Source organism: Triticum urartu, chromosome 7A (assembly GCF_056163025.1).
Source record: "Triticum urartu cultivar PI428250 chromosome 7A, HENAU_Tu73, whole genome shotgun sequence".
NCBI lineage: Eukaryota > Viridiplantae > Streptophyta > Magnoliopsida > Poales > Poaceae > Triticum > Triticum urartu.
In genome coordinates, this window is record NC_141879.1 from 543,017,088 (window position 1) to 543,036,593 (window position 19,506).

The 19,506-nt window shown below is 46.7% G+C and overlaps 1 protein-coding gene across 1 annotated transcript; it reads right to left on the minus strand.

Moving 5' to 3' along the window:
• Positions 1-3,245: 3,245 nt before the first annotated feature.
• LOC125523862 (deoxymugineic acid synthase 1-D) lies at positions 3,246-11,827 on the minus strand. Its single transcript, XM_048688925.2, has 2 exons — positions 10,984-11,827; positions 3,246-3,763 (listed from the first exon to the last, which is right to left on the minus strand). The coding sequence occupies exons 1-2, from the start codon at positions 11,728-11,730 to the stop codon at positions 3,539-3,541; spliced, it is 972 nt and encodes a 323-aa protein (XP_048544882.1). The 5' UTR covers positions 11,731-11,827; the 3' UTR covers positions 3,246-3,538.
• Between the last annotated feature and the right edge of the window lie 7,679 nt (positions 11,828-19,506).

Genomic DNA, 19,506 nt, shown 5'->3' on the forward strand with positions numbered 1-19,506 from the left:
TAATGGGAAATTTGGTAGAGCAAGTGTTAGCGCCAGATGCGCTCCATGACGAAATGGCCATAAATTATATTTATACGGGGGAGTCCCTGAACCGAGCAACGGTGATTGTCGACATTAACTTTGCTACGAAAAATGCCTCAATCATAGATCTTGACCCTGAGCCTAATACGCTCGCTTGCAAGAAAAGGTCGGATTGGAAAGATTGGCAGCAGGCAATTACTGCCAAATTATTATCTCTCAACAAAAGGAAGGTGTTCGGACCAGTTTGTCGAACTCCTCCCCACATTCGCCATGTTAGCCATAGGTGGGTTTTTGTTCGAAAGAGAGATGAAAATAATAAGGTAGTACGGTACAAAGCAAGGCTCGTTGCTCAAGGGTTCACTCAACGACCATGTGTCAATTTTGAGGAGACTTATTCCCCGGTCATGGATGGAGTTACCTTTAGATACTTGATCTCGATGGCAGTAAACATGGGCTTGAAAATGAAACTAATGGATGTTGTCACTGCTTACCAGTATGGTAACTTGGATTCGAACATATACATGAAGGTTCCAGAAGGTATCCCTGTTCCGAACCATGATAGAGCAAACAGGGGTCTATACAGTGTTCAACTTCAAAAGGCACTGTATGGACTCAGACAGTCTGGTAGAATGTGGTACAATCTCTTAAGTGATTTCCTTCATGAGAAGGGCTACACGAGCAATAAAGATTGCCAGTGTGTTTTTATACGGCGATCCCAAGATGGATTATGCATAATCTCGGTGTACGTGGACGATTTAAACATAATCGATACGCCTGAGGATATTGAGGAAGCGAGTTCCTACCTGATTTCGGAATTCGAGATGAAGGATTTGGGTAAAACCAAGTTCTGTGTAGGTCTGCAACTTGAACATTCCCCTGATGGGATTCTAGTGCACCAGTCGGCCTACACCCAGAAGGTGTTGGAGAGATTTGAATTTGATAAGGCATATCCTTCTAAGACCCCAAAGGTCGGAAGATCTTTACAGCCAGACAAGGACCCGTTCAGGCCAAAGGAAGAGGGGGAGGAAACTCTGGGACCAGAGGTTCCTTACCTGAGTGCAGTTGGAGCACTCATGTACCTCGCAAATTGTACACGGTCAGACATTGCGTTCGTCGTCAGTTTGCTTGCTCGGTACAGTTCTGAACCTACCAAGAGACATTGGAAAGGTGTCAAGGACGTCTTCCATTACCTGCAAGGGACCAAAGATCTTGGCCTATTTTATAAAAGAAATCAAGACCTATCTATTATAGGCTATGCCGATGCTGGGTACCTATCGGACTCGCATGATTGCAAATCGCAGACTGGATATGTTTTCCTTTGTGGTGGAACTGCGTTTTCCTAGAAATCGTCCAAGAAAACACTTGTGTTGACTTCCACGAACCACTCGGAAATCATGGTACTATTCAAAGCATAAAAGAGTGTGTATCGCTTCGGCGGATGATCGGCCACATTCAGCAGACATGTGGGCTGAACACCGTACAAACCCCTACCATTATCTATGAAGATAATGCTGCTTGTGTTGCACAAGTCCAGATGGGTTATGTGAAGAGTAACCTCACAAAGCATATTAGTCCCAAGTTCTTTTATGCACATGAGCTCCAATAATTGAACGAGCTGAGAGTTTTGCATACTAAGTCCTGTGACAATCTTGCTGATATGTTCACTCGTTATCCTCCTAACCATTCAATCACAGGTTGGTTCAATATTTGGAAACATGTTAATTGCATTAGAAGCGACATTCATTGCATTAAACACAATTAATATTGATTCTAAGTTTCATTGTGGATATTTTTGAAAATAATATTACTTTCAAAGCGGACTTGAGTGCAGGTACACGGTCACTAGCATAATAAAGGGGCAACTTCGTGAAAAAGTTCAAGTTGCCCTTTTCACTAAACTGAATTTGCATTTTTGTGGATCGTTTGAGACTCAAGAACTCAGGCTTAATTGTGGAATCGTGAATGAATCAGATCTGATAAATGAAGAGAGAGGTGACTCCTCGAACGTTCTCCCTTCCGGTGTCATTCTCTGGCGAATCCTCTCCTCTGTGAGTCTCGTGGGGGGTTGTCGGGGCCTTGTGTTCGGACTATATTTGTTGCGGGTTTAGGTATTGCTTCTCGGGTTCTTGAACAAATTTTTTGGTCGGGAGGCTCTCAACCGGTTGACAGTGTGCCTTCGACAACAATGACAATGATATTGAATAAGTGTGCTCCAAGTCCCCACTCGATGTTGTGGCTTCCTTCCTCATTAACGGCGGATCTTGGAGCTAGTGTGCCTGTTTGTTTGGATCCTAGATTTGGGTGCGTATATTCTCCCAGGTAAGGACGCTGAGGCTACAGCTGCAGCGCCAGAGTGGGCTTTGGGTCTAAGGCCAAGTGTAGTCATCCTTTTTTCCTCCTGCTGTAGCTTCATTTGACCTAGAATCGCCTTCTCCTTCAGGTTGTGGACCCTTCAGGAGCCATGTTGCCATTACATCTTACCAGAGTTCAATGACTTCTAATTGTAGGTGTGGATCGTGAGCCGCAACCTCCATTGTCGTTGTTGTTGCAACCGCGCTCTCCGCGCCCCTGACCGTGACCATGACCACCGCAACCACCATGGGAGCTCCCATCGCGTTGATGGGTTGCTGAGTTGGTGGAAGAGAAGATCTCACTCATGGAGGCCCGCTACTCAATACAAACCTCAACAGTCAGGAAATAAGCATAAAAGTTGGTGATACTCACTAGATCACCATGTTGTAATTGAAGCAAGAAGGGGCTTGTATACTCTGATCCCTAGCCGATGAGCATGTAGCTGATGACTTCTTCATTAGAGAGGGGCTTCCAAGGGATATCATAGCATCGACATACTCCTTTATATTGTTGAAGTAGGCGTATGAGGAGAACATTGTATGTAGCACATCCCAGACGGCATGGGAGGTGTTGAACATCGTCAGTTACCCCTGATGATATCACTCATCATGGAGGATGGAGGAGAGTAGTGCGACGAGGACTGCATGGTCCTCTTGGTAACATCAAAGAAACATTGGGTTTGGCACGGTGCGAGCGGCAGTGTCAGTGTGCTAAGTGATGGTTTCCAGTAGAATGGGAATGGTTCCATCGACACAGTCAAAGAAACAATGCGAGCCAGGGAGAGGGACACATTTTCCCCTTGTCAAGGAGATGATGATCATATTGGCTACTAAGAAGCACCGATGGAGGGTACAGTCACACCAAATACACCATCGATGAGAGTAAGGGTTGTTCCCCTACGAGTGATTGGAAAACAGGGGGAAGGGATCACGTTGTGATACCAACCTACAAAGGGAATAATTGTCGTAAATCCTACGTACCATGTGTTTACTTGCTTATAGAGGTGTTGCTCTCTATTTACTTACTCATATGATGATTGGATTACAAGTTAGGATCAACAAAAGATCTCAATCATACCATAGTATACCAAATATGCACCTACGGACTATACAAGTGTATCTGCAAATAGCCAGGCATGCGGCAATTGACAAATAGATACATATATTCATATATCGTCGTCCCAGAGCTCCTCGAGTGATTTGTAAGGCCCATCGGGCGACATGAACCGCTCCCCCAAAGACACTCTCCTCTGTGGTATTGTGGCGATCATCCCCTTCTCCTCCTCGCTCAACTCCCACTCGAAGATCTCCATATTCTGCTTCAATCTCTCATTGTTGTAGCTCCTCGCCACGAAGCACACGCCCTGCTCGTATAGCCACCTCAACACCACCTGTACACATCATTAACAAGACATGGTCAATGTTGATTTCTCTTACAATTCCAGAATATGAACACATATATTATATTCTAAATTTTCGGCGGTACCTTTTTTGACTGAAATATTTTCGTAGTAATTTTGCAGGATTTGGGTGCATAGAGTCTATTTGTTTCACTTCTAAACAATTAATAGGAGTCAAAATGTCCAAAAAAAATTGGTGAACCAACATAAACTTCTTCCTTATATTGATTTCTAACAAGATTCAGCGTGCTAATGCCCAGAATAGAAGAACACACTTAAAAATAAAACGAGAATAAGATGTCACATACCATGAACTCATACGGCATGTTAAAAACATACGGAAACTCATAGATCATGTCTTTGGATAGTTGTTGTGTTTATTCTCTTATGAGGTTTGTGAGTTAGAGTCCGTTTGGCGTTGTGATGAATTGTGCTAATTAACCCCGTTTACCCAGCCCGTCTTTGCCAATTTTATTGCCTTCCAACTTGAAAAAGGTGTTTCAGGAACAAAATTTATAAGGGTTTATCTAAAACTCATCTAGATGTGACATAACGATGTCACATCTAAGTTGAAATCATCACCTGTTTATAGCCTTTTGTTTGTTTGTTGTTTTTCTTTTTTGGTATTGTATCGTCTAGGCCTTGTCTTTTCTTTTTTGTGTGACCAGCGTGCCCATAGAAACGCTCGCATGGGCAAGGCCCAGCTTGCCTCACACCATCACACGCATGCTCACTCTATGGCCTGTAGCTGATCGTACGTAGTAACGATTTGTGTTTTTTATTCCTTTTGTTTCTTTTATTTCCTATTTTTTTCTTTTTTCTTTCAGGTGTATTTTTTTCAGTTCTAATATATGCTAAAAAATTAAAAAACACACTGATTGTTTTTGGATATACGGTGAACATTGTTTTTAATACACACTGAACAAATTATAAAATTACGGTGAACATAATTGTAATACACATTGAACAAATATTTAGTATATGATGACCTTCTAATATACAGTGAACTTATTTTCTATGTATTGTGTATGTTTTTTAATGTATATACGGTGAACCTTTTACAAAATACTCACTGGAGAATTTTAAAATGTACACTGACGTCTAACAATAAATAAAACAATAGAAGAGGAAAAATAAAAAACTGGTCAAAAAAACTAGAAAAATGTTCACGTATTAAAAAAAATATGTGGATTAAAACAATCGTGATTTGAACATTGTTTGCAAATTCGAAACATGTTATTTTAAAATGGACCCTAGTTGCGTATCATGGATGAAGTTGCAACTAAGAAGAATATTAGTCGGGCCCCCAATCGCATATCGAGGGTGGAGTTGAATAATAATAGGTACTTCAGAACATTGTTACAAGAGTAAATCACCTCTACAACTACAAACATTTTTGCAACCGGGGACCCTCGACAAACACACCCCCTAGTTGCGAGTCGGTGCTCGGCATGCAACTGGGGACCCTCGACAAACACACGCACCCCTAATTGTGAGTCAATGCTCGGCATGCAACAGGGGACCCTCCACAAACACGCACGCGCGCGCGCGCACACACACATCCGTAGTTATGAGTCGATGGTTGACAAGCAGCTGGGACCCTCGACAAACACACACACCCCTAGTTGTGAGTCGATGGTTGACATGCAACTGGGGACCCTCGACAAACACCCCTAGTTGCAAGTCGATGGTCGGCATGCAACTGGTGGCCCCGACAAACACACACACACACATCCTAGTTGCGAGTCGATGGTCGACATGCAACTGGGGACCCTCGACAAACACCGTTAGTAGCGAGTCGATGGTCGGCTTGCAACTATGGGCCACGATAAAACACAACCCCCTAGTCGTGAGTCGATGCTCAGCATGCAACTAGGGACCCTCGACCAACATACACACCCTTAATTGTGAGTCGACGGTCGACATGCAACTGGGGAGCCTCGACAGACACAGACTCACTTAGTTGCGAGTCAATAGTCTGCTTGCAATTGAGGAACCTCGACAAACACACACACCCCTAATTGTGAGTCATTGGTCTGCTTGTAACTGGGGACCCTCGACAAACACACACACACCCTTAGTTGCGAGTTGATGGTCGACATGCAACTGGGGACCCATGACAAAACACACACACACCACCTAGTTGTGAGTCGATGATCGTCATACAACTGGGGAGCCTTGATAAAAACACACACAACCCTAGTTGCGAGTCCATGGTCTTCATGCAACTGTGGACCCTTGACAAACACACACACTCCCTAGTTGCGAGTCGATGGTCGGCTTGCAACTGGGGACCCTCAACAAACACACACACCCCCTAGTTGCAAGTCGATCATCGGCTTGCAACTGGGGACCCTCAACAAACACACACACCCCCTTAGTCACGAGTCGATGGTCGACATGCAACTGGGGACCCACGACAAAACACACACACCCCCTAGTTGCGAGTCGATGGTCGTCATGCAAATGGGGACCCTCGACAAACACCATTAGTTGCGAGTCGATGGTCAGCTTGCAACTAGGGGCCACGATAAAAGACACCCTTTTAGTTGCGAGTCGATGCTCAACATGCAACTATGGACCCTCGACAAACACACAAACCCCTAGTTGTGAGTCGATGGGCGACATGCAACTGGGGACCGCGGCAAAAACACACAAACACCACCCCCAATTGTGAGTCGATACTCGGCATGCAACTAGGTATTGGGGAACGTAGCAGAAATTCAAAATTTTCCTATGTATCACCAAGATCTATCTATGGAGAGACTAGCAACGAGGGAAAGGAGAGTGCATCTACATACCCTTGTAGATCGCTAAGCGGAAGCGTTCAAGTGAACGGGGTTGATGGAGTCGTACTCGTCGTGATTCAAATCACCGATGATCAGTGCCGAACGCACGGCACCTCCGTGTTCAACACACGTACAGCCCGGTGACGTCTCCCATGCCTTGATCCAGCAAGGAGAGAGGGAGAGGTTGAGGAAGACTCCATCCAACAGCAGCACAACGGCATGGTGGTGAAGGAGGAGCGTGGCAATCCTGCAGGGCTTCGCCAAGCACCACAGAAGAAGAGGGAGAGAGAGATGCAGGGCTGCACCAACGAGAGATCGAATCGCGTGTGTTATGGGCAGCCCTATGCCTCATATATATAGGGAAGGGGAGGGGCTGCGCCCCCTCTAGGGTTCCCACCCCCTAGGGGGGCGGCAGCCCTAGATGGGGATCAAGGATGGCGGCCAAGAGGGGGAGAGGAGAGGGAGGCGCACCAATATGGGCCTTAAGGCCCATATCCCTTAGGGTTTGCCCCCTTTCCACCTCTTAGGTGCCATGGGCCCTTGTGGGAGGTGCACCAGCCCACTAAGGGGCTGGTCCCTCACCACTCTTAGCCCACGCAAGCCTCCGGGGTTGGTTGCCCCACTTGGTGGACCCCCGGGACCCTCCCGGTGGTCCCGGTACATTACCGATAAACCCCGAAACTCTTCCGGTGACCAAAACAGGACTTCCCATATATAAATCTTTACCTCCGGACCATTCCGGAACTCCTCGTGACGTCCGGGATCTCATCTGGGACTCCGAACAACATTCGGTAACCACATACAAGCTTCCTTTATAACCCTAGCGTCATCGAACCTTAAGTGTGTAGACCCTACGGGTTCGGGAGACATGCAGACATGACCGAGACGTTCTCCGGTCAATAACCAACAGCGGGATCTGGATACCCATGTTGGCTCCCACATGTTCCACGATGATCTCATCGGATGAACCACGATGTCAAGGACTTAATCAATCCCGTATACAATTCCCTTCGTCTATCGGTATGTTACTTGCCCGAGATTCGATCGTCGGTATCCCGATACCTTGTTCAATCTCGTTACCGGCAAGTCTCTTTACTCGTTCCGTAACACATCATCCCGTGATCAACTCCTTGATCACATTGTGCACATTATGATGATGTCCTACCGAGTGGGCCCAGAGATACCTCTCCGCTTACACGGAGTGACAAATCCCAGTCTCGATTCGTGCCAACCCAACAGACACTTTCGGAGATACCTGTAATGCACCTTTATAGTCACCCAGTTATGTTGTGACGTTTGGCACACCCAAAGCACTCCTACGGTATCCGGGAGTTGCACAATCTCATGGTCTAAGGAAATGATACTTGACATTAGAAAAAGCTTTAGCATACGAACTACATGATCTTTGTGCTAGGCTTAGGATTGGGTCTTGTCCATCACATCATTCTCCTAATGATGTGATCCCGTTATCAACGACATCCAATGTCCATGGTCAGGAAACCGTAACCATCTATTGATCAACGAGCTAGTCAACTAGAGGCTCACTAGGGACATGGTGTTGTCTATGTATCCACACATGTATCTGAGTTTCCTATCAATACAATTATAGCATGGATAATAAACGATTATCATGAACAAGGAAATATAATAATAACTAATTTATTATTGCCTCTAGGGCATATTTCCAACACTAGGGACCCTCGACAAACACACACATACACACCCCTAGTTGCGAGTCCATGGTTGACATGCAACTAGGGACCCTCGACAAACACACACACCCCTAGTTATGAGTTGATGGTTTACATGCAACTAGGGACCCTCAACAAACACACACCCCATAGTTGCGAGTCGATGCTCGGCATGCAACTGGTGACCCTCGACAAACACACACACCCTTAGTTGTGAGTCGATGCTCGGCATGCAACCAGGGACCCTCGACAAACACACACACCCCTAGTTGGGAGTCGATGGTCGGCTTGCTACTGGGGACCCTCGACAAACACACACACACACACACCTAGTTTGTGAGTCGATGGTTGACATGCAACTGGGGGCCACCATAGAGACACACGCATGCACAAACGCGCGCGCACACACACACACACAAACACACACACACGCACACACACACTTAGTTGCGAGTTGATGGTTGACATGCAACTGGGGACCACAACAAACACACAAAAGCACCCTTAGTTGCGAGTCGATGGTCGGCTTACAACTGAGGGGCCCCAACAAACACACAGACCCTTAGTTGCGAGGTGATGGTTGACATGCAACTGCGGACCCTCGACAAACACACACACATTCCTAGTTGCGAGTCAGTGGTTGACATGCAACTGGACTCGTAGAAACACACTCAACTCCCCTCCCCCTTCACGAGTTGTGACTCAATGGTTGGCTCGCAATTAGGAGCCCTCAACAAACACACATTGAGAACGCCCCCTCCCCCAGTTGCGAGTCGATGGTTGACTTGCAACTGGGAGCCCTCGACAAACACACACATCCTTAGTCGCGAGTCGATGGGTGACATGCAATTGGGGATCGCGACAAACACACATAGATACCGCCCCCTAGTTGTGGGTTGATGGTACAACTTCAGTTGCGAGTCGATTGTAATCTTGTAACTAGGGCCATCGACAAACACACATACACCACCCCCTCCTCTAGTTGCGAGTCGATGTGCTTCAGATTTCGAAACAAAAACAAACAGAAAAATGGAAGAACATGGGAGGGGAACGGGACAACAGGCGGAGGGGAACATGCGAAAGGAGAGTGACAGACTCGATGGAGGCTACCGTCTCAATCTAATGTACTTTGGGGCTAGACTCTTCGTATTCTAAAAAAAAGCCCATATCAAACAAGGTGACGGCGGCCCAACAAAAAAAACAAAAAATTGTCGCGCTCCGTTGTAGGCCTCCCAGCCCGACAAGACGATACGACAGGACACGGATCGATCGCGACACGTGCGATCACTCGAGCGTGAAAAACAAAGCACAAACAAATCAGACGGCTGGACATAAAACTGATGTCGCCAAAAATAATCAAATTTAAAAATCATAGATTACAAACAAATAAATTTAATAGATAAAGAAGAAAAAAGGAAGCGGAAAATAACACGGCCCAGCTCTTTGAATTCTGCCCGTACAAAAAGGCCTAGGCGCAGACAAAAAGAAGAGCAAAAATGGCAGAACGCACCAACGTATATAACAAAATATAAAAACCCACATACTAAGATCCCATTCAGAAAAAGGGACAATGCCGATCGGGAAAACAGCCCAAGAACACTAGTGCGACACGGGCCTTAGCGACAACAAAAACAACAGTTCAAGTCAAAGAAAACGACAACAGTTTGCACAAATCTTAAAGCCCATAATCATGTGATGGATAACTTAAATGTGACATTCTTAAAAAACATCTAGATGTGATTTAGTCATTATGAAAGTCTGTCTAGGACACATCTAGATGTAACATATCACATCTAACCCGATGTTCATTATGTTTGTGGGAGGGAGTCTATCTCGCGCGCGCCCGCTGCGACGCGCGAATTCCGACAGGCCACACTTGCCCGTTTTAGCAAGTCTTGGGCTATTGTTTAAAGTAAATCTGGGCCCCACCCTGGGCCCCGCCCGTTGAAATCAGGGGGCCGGTGAGATTAAGTTTTACGGGCGAGAGAGAGTAGGAGGGTCCAGCGCAATGTGGGCTGATGCGTCTTCATGGGTAGGCCCATCTGCCATCGGCTTCCGACAATGCGAGAAAATGAGATTGCTCGTTGCGACGCTCGCTCGCGAAGGAGCGTTTTCGATGTTTGTGGTCTGTTTTTTGTCCCAGCTTTTTTTTCCTTGTTACTTACGTTACTCATGGAAGATTAGATGTGACATCTTTAGAGCATCTCCAACAGGCACGCCGAACTAGCGCCGCGCCGTAAAATCCTCCGTTTTAGCGCGCGCGCAACCGGAATAGTTGCTCCAGCGGGCGCGCGAAAACAGTGCGCGCGGCATACGTAGTCCAACGCGCGGACCGAAACGCAATCGCGCGCCGCATATTTGCTGCGCCCGCTTTCGCGCGCTGGACTCTCGCGCGCTCGCTCGCACCTCCCACCCCCATCCATACGTGTCGCGCGCTGCTGGAGCGGCGCGCGCTACATTTTAGCGCGGCTGCTGGAGCCAGCGCTGCGTGCCGCGCCAAATCAGGCGATGGGCGCGCGCTATAACTGTTTTTTTACGCGCGGCGCGTTCGGCGCCTGTTGGAGATGCTCTTAGAAAACATGTAGATGTGAATTAGACAAGCTGAAACTATATGTAGGAACTGAAATAATCTGACACAAGCTAATTTTGAATAATTTATCTTAGTATAAACTTCACAGCAATTTTTAGTGGTGAATTTTAGGAAAGAAAACATTTGTTTCTTCACGTTTACCTGCGCGACGGTCTTGCCTCTCGCGGCGGCGACGTCGTGCAAGACGCCGCTCTCCATGACGGCGTCGGAGCCCCAGAAGGCGCCGTACGCGCCGAGCGGCGAGTAGGCGGCGACGACGACGCCGTGCCGGGCGCACACCTCCCGCACCTTCTCCTGCCTCCACCCGACGTTCATCTCAACCTGGTTGACCGCCGGCGGCACGGCGGCGAGAGCCAGCAGCCTCTCCATCTTGGCCGCCGAGAAGTTGCTCACCCCGACGGACCTCGCCAGGCCCAGCCGATGGCACTCCTCCATGCCGCGCCACACGCCCTCCATGTCGAACTCCACCAGCGTGCCCTTGTCCACGGGGAGGCCGCCGGCGGTGGCGGCCACGGGCCAGTGGACGAGGAAGAGGTCAAGGTAGGCTAGGCCGAGGCGGGCGAGGGACTCGCGGAGCGCCGGGACGACGCGGCCCGGGCGCGCATCGGAGATCCAGAGCTTGGAGGTGACGAAGAGGTCGGCGCGGACGGACTCGGCTACGGCGGCGCCCACCGTCGGCTCCGTGCGGTACATGGAGGCCGTGTCCAGGTGGCGGTAGCCGAGGCGGATGGCGTGCACGATGGTGTCCGCCAGGTCCGCCGGCTTGCTTGGCGAGCCCGTGCCGAACCCCAGCACCGGCATGGCGTGGCCAGTGTTCAGGATCACGGACGGGATCGCCGTTGCCCGGGCACCAGCGCCGTGCCCGTCGTCGCCGGCTCCGGTGGCCATGGATGGAGTTCTTTGTGATCGGTTGAGCGGTCGGGTCCAGTGTTTTTGACTTGCAGCACAATGGAGCGCACGAGAGGTCACCCTCCTGCTTGGCCAAGCACGGATTGTCTGATTGCCGTCTGCCAAGCTGAGTAGGAACTGACGCCACGTCAGGATCCAAGCGACGTGTAGGCGATATGGGATATTTTTTTTTTCACAATTAGCTACTCCCTCTGTCCAAAAATATAAAAACGTTTTTCACACTACACTAGTGTCAAAAACGTTTTTATATTATGGAACGAAGGGAGTACATGTGATTCGCCTGGATTTAGAATTTGGGTCGGTTGAATTTGGTTTGAAGGAAGGAGCTCCTCCGAGAAGCCCTCTGGGTTTATCTTATGAGGGCAAGCGACCCCATTATCTATCTTAAGATGGCAGTGGACCTCTATCTATTTTAAGGATGTTAGGGATGATGTGGGTGCTAGAGGGATGTCGGGGGACGACAGCTGAATGGAGGGTGGGGCGGCGAGGCTAGTGCGAGAGCCGCCGGCGACGGGCATGGTGACTGGCATTCAGTCGGTGGTCTGTGGGGATGGTTGGGGAAGAAGACATCGAAAGGTTGGAGAAAGCATCTGACTATTCATTTTACATTTAACAGCTAGAAATAACCGACTAACCCAAATTAACTGTTTAGTCGACTTAACCTAGCCACTTCTTTGTCTCGTTGTAGCGCTTCTTTTCTGGGGGATTTTTTTTCAATAATGCTCCATCTATAAGCAGGCTATGTAAAGTAACGTAATCTTCCTAACTATAAATCCTCTTTCCCTGATTTCAACCGGGGTGGGCCTCAGCCACTAATCCTTGTCCAATTAACTACCTCCACATCACCTTTTACGTAGAATTCTCATGTAAGTTTACGTGGGTCTAGCATTACTTATTTTTTTTAGTGATCTCGCTGTAGGATTCTTGTTAGGAGTGGGCTATAAATGACCTTTTGGTGCTCTATTGCTTTCCGTCCCACCCTTTTCTTATTGTTGGCTTGTTAAACTTCGGAACCAGTGATATTTTATAGAAAAAGGTATGTTTGGTCATTTTCAAGGTACTAATCTTGGGAGAGAAAAGCCTAAAGTATGAATTTTCTTTTGTTCTGTTTCCAATGAAAGTGAAATGTGTTATTAATTCATTAACTCAAATTGATTGCACACTTTAGGCTAAAAACTCCAGAAATGATCAATTTGAGCCATAAACTTGTTTATGTTTATTTTTGAAAAATATAATCTCATTTGTCTGATTAATTAAGGCCAAAATTGATTGGGAGGGAAAAAAGGGTCCATGTATGAGTGACTGTTGAGTCAGCAAAAGCGGCCCATGGTGTTAGAGATATATTTGGTACTTAGAGATTGTCCGGAATTAGATAGAAATTATTTTCATCTTATCTTTAGAAGGCGTCTTGTCCTCAAAGTTTTGTACTTAATATATACCCGCCTTTGAGGCTCAATAATACAACATCGAATTCCGCCGGTCTCCCTTTCTATTCCTCTATATATGGAGCCAAAAACATCCGACAACGTATAAGTGACGCAGGTTGCAGGGCGAGAGTAAAACGGACATCCATGCAAAAAAAAAGAGAGAGTAAAACGGACATCTTATCTAAGCAAAAGGGCTTATATTAGGGACATGGAGGCTGGTCTCGGTTGCACATGCACCCTGAATGAAGAGTAAAATTTAAATTTTTTAAGACCCTGATTTTTAATAACATTATGAGTGTTTCATTTTTTGTGTAATTCTTTGTGATAGTACGACATTAGTGGAGGTCCGGGCAGAAAACACAAAATCAATTATCCAAATACACTATTTTTAAAGCATTTTGGAACATCTTTTTTTTTTGCCGACAGATACATAAATGTCGTTTCATCATGAAAATTTGCACGTAGTAAGAAAACTAAGCAATGTTTGTTGTAAAAAAAATACATTTTTTTTTATTTTCTATACTTGTTGTATTTTACTGTTCATACTAAGAGTATTTGAGCCCTGGTGTAGAGTGACACTTTTTGTTATATTAGGGTGTAATCTTGGATATAAGAACCTAAAGTTTGATTATTATTTTTGTTTGACTTTTAGGGCCAAGCCCAGGGATGATATAATAATGAATGTTGTTTAATAAACCCATCCTTTTTATTTTCTATGAGTTTTCTCAAAGGTTGATCTTAGTCAACTCGGACTTAATCGAGTAACATATAACACATAAAAAAGAAAAAGAAAAACTAAAAAGAGACACGGATCTTCATGTAAGATCTCACGAATATAACATCGACTAAAACGTAGCTAAGACTCATTCGACTTAAATTTAACAAAACCGTCTTTTCAATTGCCAACTTCGGTACCTTTTTTTTGTATGACCCAAACTTTGGTCCTGATTTACATGGTTGCCAAGTTATTTCATACCAATGTCTTTTTGCCAACTCAAGTTCATTTTTAAGGTAATGTTAGATAATTCATGGGGAGACGATTTGTGACACAGGGGCACGGGCAACGAGGCCATCTCACCTGCTTCTTCTTTATGCTTTCGAATTTGAGTGTTTTCAATCTTTTAACCAAAAGTCTAAATTAAGTTTGTTTTCAGATTTGTGTCCCTTGTAACGAGGTTTTTCAAATAATACCAATTTTAAATATATTTTGACATGTTTTCTAAACTTTGCTAAGGTTAAAAACCGTTGAACGACAAATCGCTAAGTTGAGGACTGAGAACTTAAACACACGTGGGGACTCCAATGAGCAAATCGTGAGGTCGGATACGTTCTTCCTTCGAATTTCCCTTGTATGAAAGTTCATTCGATATGTACAAATCAAGCGGAGAACATGCACGATTATGTAACTTATGTTGAGGTCCCCTCCATCCAAACTCCAAGTAAAATATGTCAAATTAGATAGCCCTGACCCTCTCACGACCCCCTCAATGCCGCCACCCTAGGGCGGCGCCAGGGGGATCAGATCCCAGCGCCACCAGCCCCCACCCCACAGCGAAAGATCCTGCTACCATTGCCACTGCCGTTGGCCGCGGTGGCGGCGGAGCCCTGTGCCAAGGCGCAGAGGCAGGAGGAGGCTGCGGCTGAAGGAAATATGCCCTAGATGCAATAATAAAGTTATTATTTATTTACTTATTTCATGATAAATGTTTATTATTCATGCTAGAATTGTATTAACCGGAAACATAATACATGTGTGTGAATACATAGACAAACAGAGTGTCACTATTATGCCTCTACTTGACTAGCTCGTTGATCAAAGATGGTTATGTTTCCTAACCATAGACATGAGTTGTCATTTGATAAACGGGATCACATCATTAGGAGAATGATGTGATTGACTTGACCCATTCCGTTAGCTTAGCACTTGATCGTTTTAGTTTACTGCTATTGCTTTCTTCATGACTTATACATGTTCCTATGACTATGAGATTATGCAACTCCCGATTACCTGAGGAACACTTTGTGTGCTACAAAACATCACAACTTAACTGGGTGTTATAAAGGTGCTCTACAGGTATCTCCGAAGGTACTTGTTGAGTTGGCATAGATCGAGATTAGGATTTGTCACTCCGATTGTCGGAGAGGTATCTCTGGGCCCTCTCGGTGATGCACATCACTATAATCCTTGCAAGCAATACAACTAATGAGTTAGTTGCGGGATGATGCATTGCAGAACGAGTAAAGAGACTTGCCGGTAACATACCGACGATCGAATCTCGGGCAAGTAACATACCGATGGCAAAGGGAACAATGTATGTTGTTATGCGGTTTGACTGATAAAGATCTTCGTAGAATATGTAGGAGCCAATATGAGCATCAAGGTTCCGCTATTGGTTATTGACTGGAGACGTGTCTCGGTCATGTCTACATAGTTCTCGAACCCGTAGGGTCCGCAGGCTTAACGTTTAGTGACGATCAGTATTATGAGTTTATGTGATTTGATGTACGGAAGGTAGTTCGGAGTCCCGGATGTGATCACGGACATGATGAGGAGTCTCAAAATGGTCGAGACATAAAGATTAATATATTGAACGACTATATTCAGATACCGGAAGTGTTCCGGGTGATTTCGGAGAAAACCGGAGTGCCGGAGGGTTACCGGAACCCCCCCGGGAGAAGTAATGGGCCACATGGGCCTTAGTGGAGAGAGAGAGAGAGGGCCGGCCAGGGCAGGCCGCGCGCCCCTCCCCCTCTGGTCCGAATTGGACTAGGGAAAGGGGGGCGACGCCCCCCTTTCCTTCTCCCTCTCCTTCTTCCTTCCCCCTCCTAGTAGGAGTAGGAAAGGGGAGTCCTACTCCTACTAGGAGGAGGACTCCTCCTCCTGGCGCGCCCTGCAAGGGCCGGCCGGCCTCCCCCCTTGTTCCTTTATATACGGGGGCATGAGGCATCCTAGGACACACAAGTTGATTATTTCAAGCCGTATGCGGTGCCCCCCTCCACCGTAATCCACCTCGATCATATCATAGCGGTGCTTAGGCGAAGCCCTGCATCGGTAGCAACATCATCACCGTCATCACGCCGTCGTGCTGACGGAACTCTCCTGTGAAGCTCTACTGGATCGGAGTTCGTGGGACGTCATCGAGCTGAACGTGTGCTGAACTCGGAGGTGTCGTACGTTCGGTACTTGGATCGGTCGGATTGTGAAGACGTACGACTACATCAACCACGTTCTCATAACGCTTCCGCTTACGATCTACGAGGGTACGTGGACGACACTCTCCTCTCTCGTTGCTATGCATCACCATGATCTTGCGTGTGCGTAGGAATTTTTTTGAAATTACCACGTTCCCTGACAACGGCAACCTCTCGAGGCGACTGAGGAACCTTAGGCTGGGGGCTTCGCACCGCGGCCAGGGCGGCTCCCTGGCCATGCGATGGCAACCGACGACCCCATGGATGGTGGTGCTGGCGATGGTGGGCATGGCGGCGGCTGCTGATCTGGATCCCACCCAGATCCGTCATTGATTTCCGCGTGGATGGTCAGCGGCACGATGAGGGCTCCGGTGAGGGGATGGAGGATCCCCACCGGAGTACCGACAGCGGCATATGTCTTTATGGCGAAGCTTCGCGTAGTTCCAGCCAGCCGTGAGATTGGGACGACGCGGCTTCGCTGAAAACTGCACCTGATTGCGGTCTTGGCGCATGATGGCGGCGTCTTTGACGTCGTTTCCTTCTCAAGGCATCGTTGTTGAAGGTCACATCAACTCGATCGAGATGTTCTGGGGGAAACCCTAGATCTGGGTCTACTGGATCGAATGACGCCGGCGCCTTCGGTGTCGTTCTACCTCCCGGGGGCATCATTTTGGAGCAAGTGCTAGCTGGAGGGGACAGTAGGAGGAGCGGTGTTACATCTACCGCAAGGTCAACGGCGGACCCCGGCGGCATGGGGCTGCGGAGTTTCGGCGACGGGCGCGTGTGGATGGATACGTGCAGGATGGTGGCGTTGTCTGAAGTCGTGTGGCGTCGACGGCAAGCCTGACAAGGTCGGTCAGTACCTGCTCTAGATATGGATCGGTGGAGACGACGACGGCGACCTCTGAGAGTGTGCCGGATCGGACCCAGTCTCAGCATTGTGGCTTGGTTGGGGCATCCGACTTTAGATGTTAGGTTTTGGTGCGATATCTGTTTGGTATTCGGCTCGGACATTTGACATCCCTCCATCAAGGGGACAGGAGTAGCGACAGGTGTTGCCAAGACGACGGCTTTAGGCTTACTGGTGTATTACTTTGTAAGGCCTTTGAGAATAATTAGTAAAATGGTTGCATGCATTGACCATATGCAGAGGCCAGAGGTATATCATCCTTCTCTAAAAAATGATATTTATATTGACATGTCCAGTGAGTTCCTCATGCAACTGATATATTTCACTGCATATTATCGAACTCATTAGAACAAATCAACTAGCATAACCTAAATTTATGATTTTTTGTTTCGTAAATAAACTAATTTGGCGATTAAGTGCATCTTCAACGTCATCTCTCAAAACACCCACATACACCGGATTGAGTTGTTCGGACGTAGTTTGTCATGTAACGTGTACTCGTATTTGTTCCTGAACGCGTCTGCTTCTTCGAATTCTAGCAAACCGGACGCAAACTCAAGGAGGTTTGTGGGCGTCCAGACATTCGCCACATACGCGTTGAACATCCCCAGCCCACTCAATCCCCCCGCACCACTTTTTGGCCACTTTGTCCCCCTTTCCTTACTCTGCGTCCGCACCCTCTTCGCCGTTGCTGCCGCCCAAGCATTGCTGGATGACGTTTGCAACCCCCACCCATGCGCCTTCCCTTCTTGGTCTATGCTGCCGTCCATCCAGGATCCATCTGCAACCAGGTACCCTCCGGCCCTGTCGACGCCATCCATGACGAGCACCAGGCTCGATAAGTGTTCGGTCAAATGCCGTCGAGCTATTTTGTTGACCTTTTTGTTGTTTTCTAGTAAAGGCCGATTAGTTAACCTAGCAGGCTTCTAAAATAAAGCTAGGTAGATGGCAACTTATTTCCACGGCCCCAACTAAGCCACAAAAAATTGGCCCTAAGCACGATATGGTGAGGTACTCGGTGATGGGAGGATTAGTTGCTATGTGATGCGTGAAAGATCGTGTATACAAATTTTGTAGGCATGAGGCAAGGGGCACTCGACCTTTTGGCAAAATATGCATGCTTCGTTTTATGAGCAAAAACACTTCGTGCCCTACAACTTGCACATGATCCATGAACGCGATGTGAAGTTGCTAGCCCATCAGTGATATACCATCTCCAACTCCGCCATGAAGTATTGCAGTGCGACTGCATAAGTGCAGACAAATTGGTCACCGGACACATCACCCATGAGGATCGGAAGTGTTGCTTCTTGTTGCTCTACATGTAGGTCAATTCATTGATTTACTTAAAATCTTAACATGATAATCATTGCGTTGTATAGTCCGGGCACGCCGTCGCGCTGTACCACATAAGCGAGGGCATGTCATCTACGTTTATACATTGTTGGATGAAGCTCAAAGGGCATAGTGCGTGAGACGACATGTGCGGATTCTGACTCGTGTGCTCCTTTGAATTTAAAAGTACTTGTTTAAAACATCCCGTTATCTTAGAGGAAATATTTATATTATATTTGAACTATTATAGTACTAGAGATATTTTGCATGTTATTTATGAATGAATTATGCTATTTTTTGTCATATTATTGCACTCGAGTGTCGTTTTGAGAGTCGTTAGAGCTGCCATAAGGGCCTGTTTGGTTCCAAATAAGTCACCAACTTATAGTCGAAAAGTGAAAAAAGTGACTTATTTTGTCAAACAGACCTAACTTATAAGTCACCCCAACTTATAAGTCATAAGTTGCTCCATCCCAACTTAAAACTTATAAATCACCCCCTTTTACGTGGGTCCCATCACCTTTACATAGAAAAATAAGGTGGGAAGGTGTGTTTACGTGACTTATAAGTCAAGTGACAACCAAACATGCGTGACTTACGACTTATAAGTCACGCATGTTTGGTTGTCACCTGACTTAAGTCACATGATTTATAAGTTAGGTAATTTATTGGAACCAAACAGACCTTAAGAATGGACAAATAACAAATGAGTAGGGGCAAGCGAGATGCCCAATCCCCCTATGGTGCGGCCGTCACGCTGTGGTCTGGCCTTTTGAAAAATGAACTAGGTCCATTTTTACATTTTCAATTATTATTTTCCTTAATAAACTGAATATTTTAAGCAGGGCATGGAAAGGACAACGCTCCAACCCGTTCGCTCTTTTCAACAAC

Coding starts and splice junctions, on each gene's coding strand:
- LOC125523862 (XM_048688925.2), bottom strand. CDS start 11,730: ATGGCCACCGGAGCCGGCGACGACGGGCACGGCGCTGGTGCCCGGGCA. Junction 3,764..10,983: donor GAGGCAAGACCGTCGCGCAG/GTAAACGTGAAG, acceptor TGATGTGTACAG/GTGGTGTTGAGGTGGCTATA.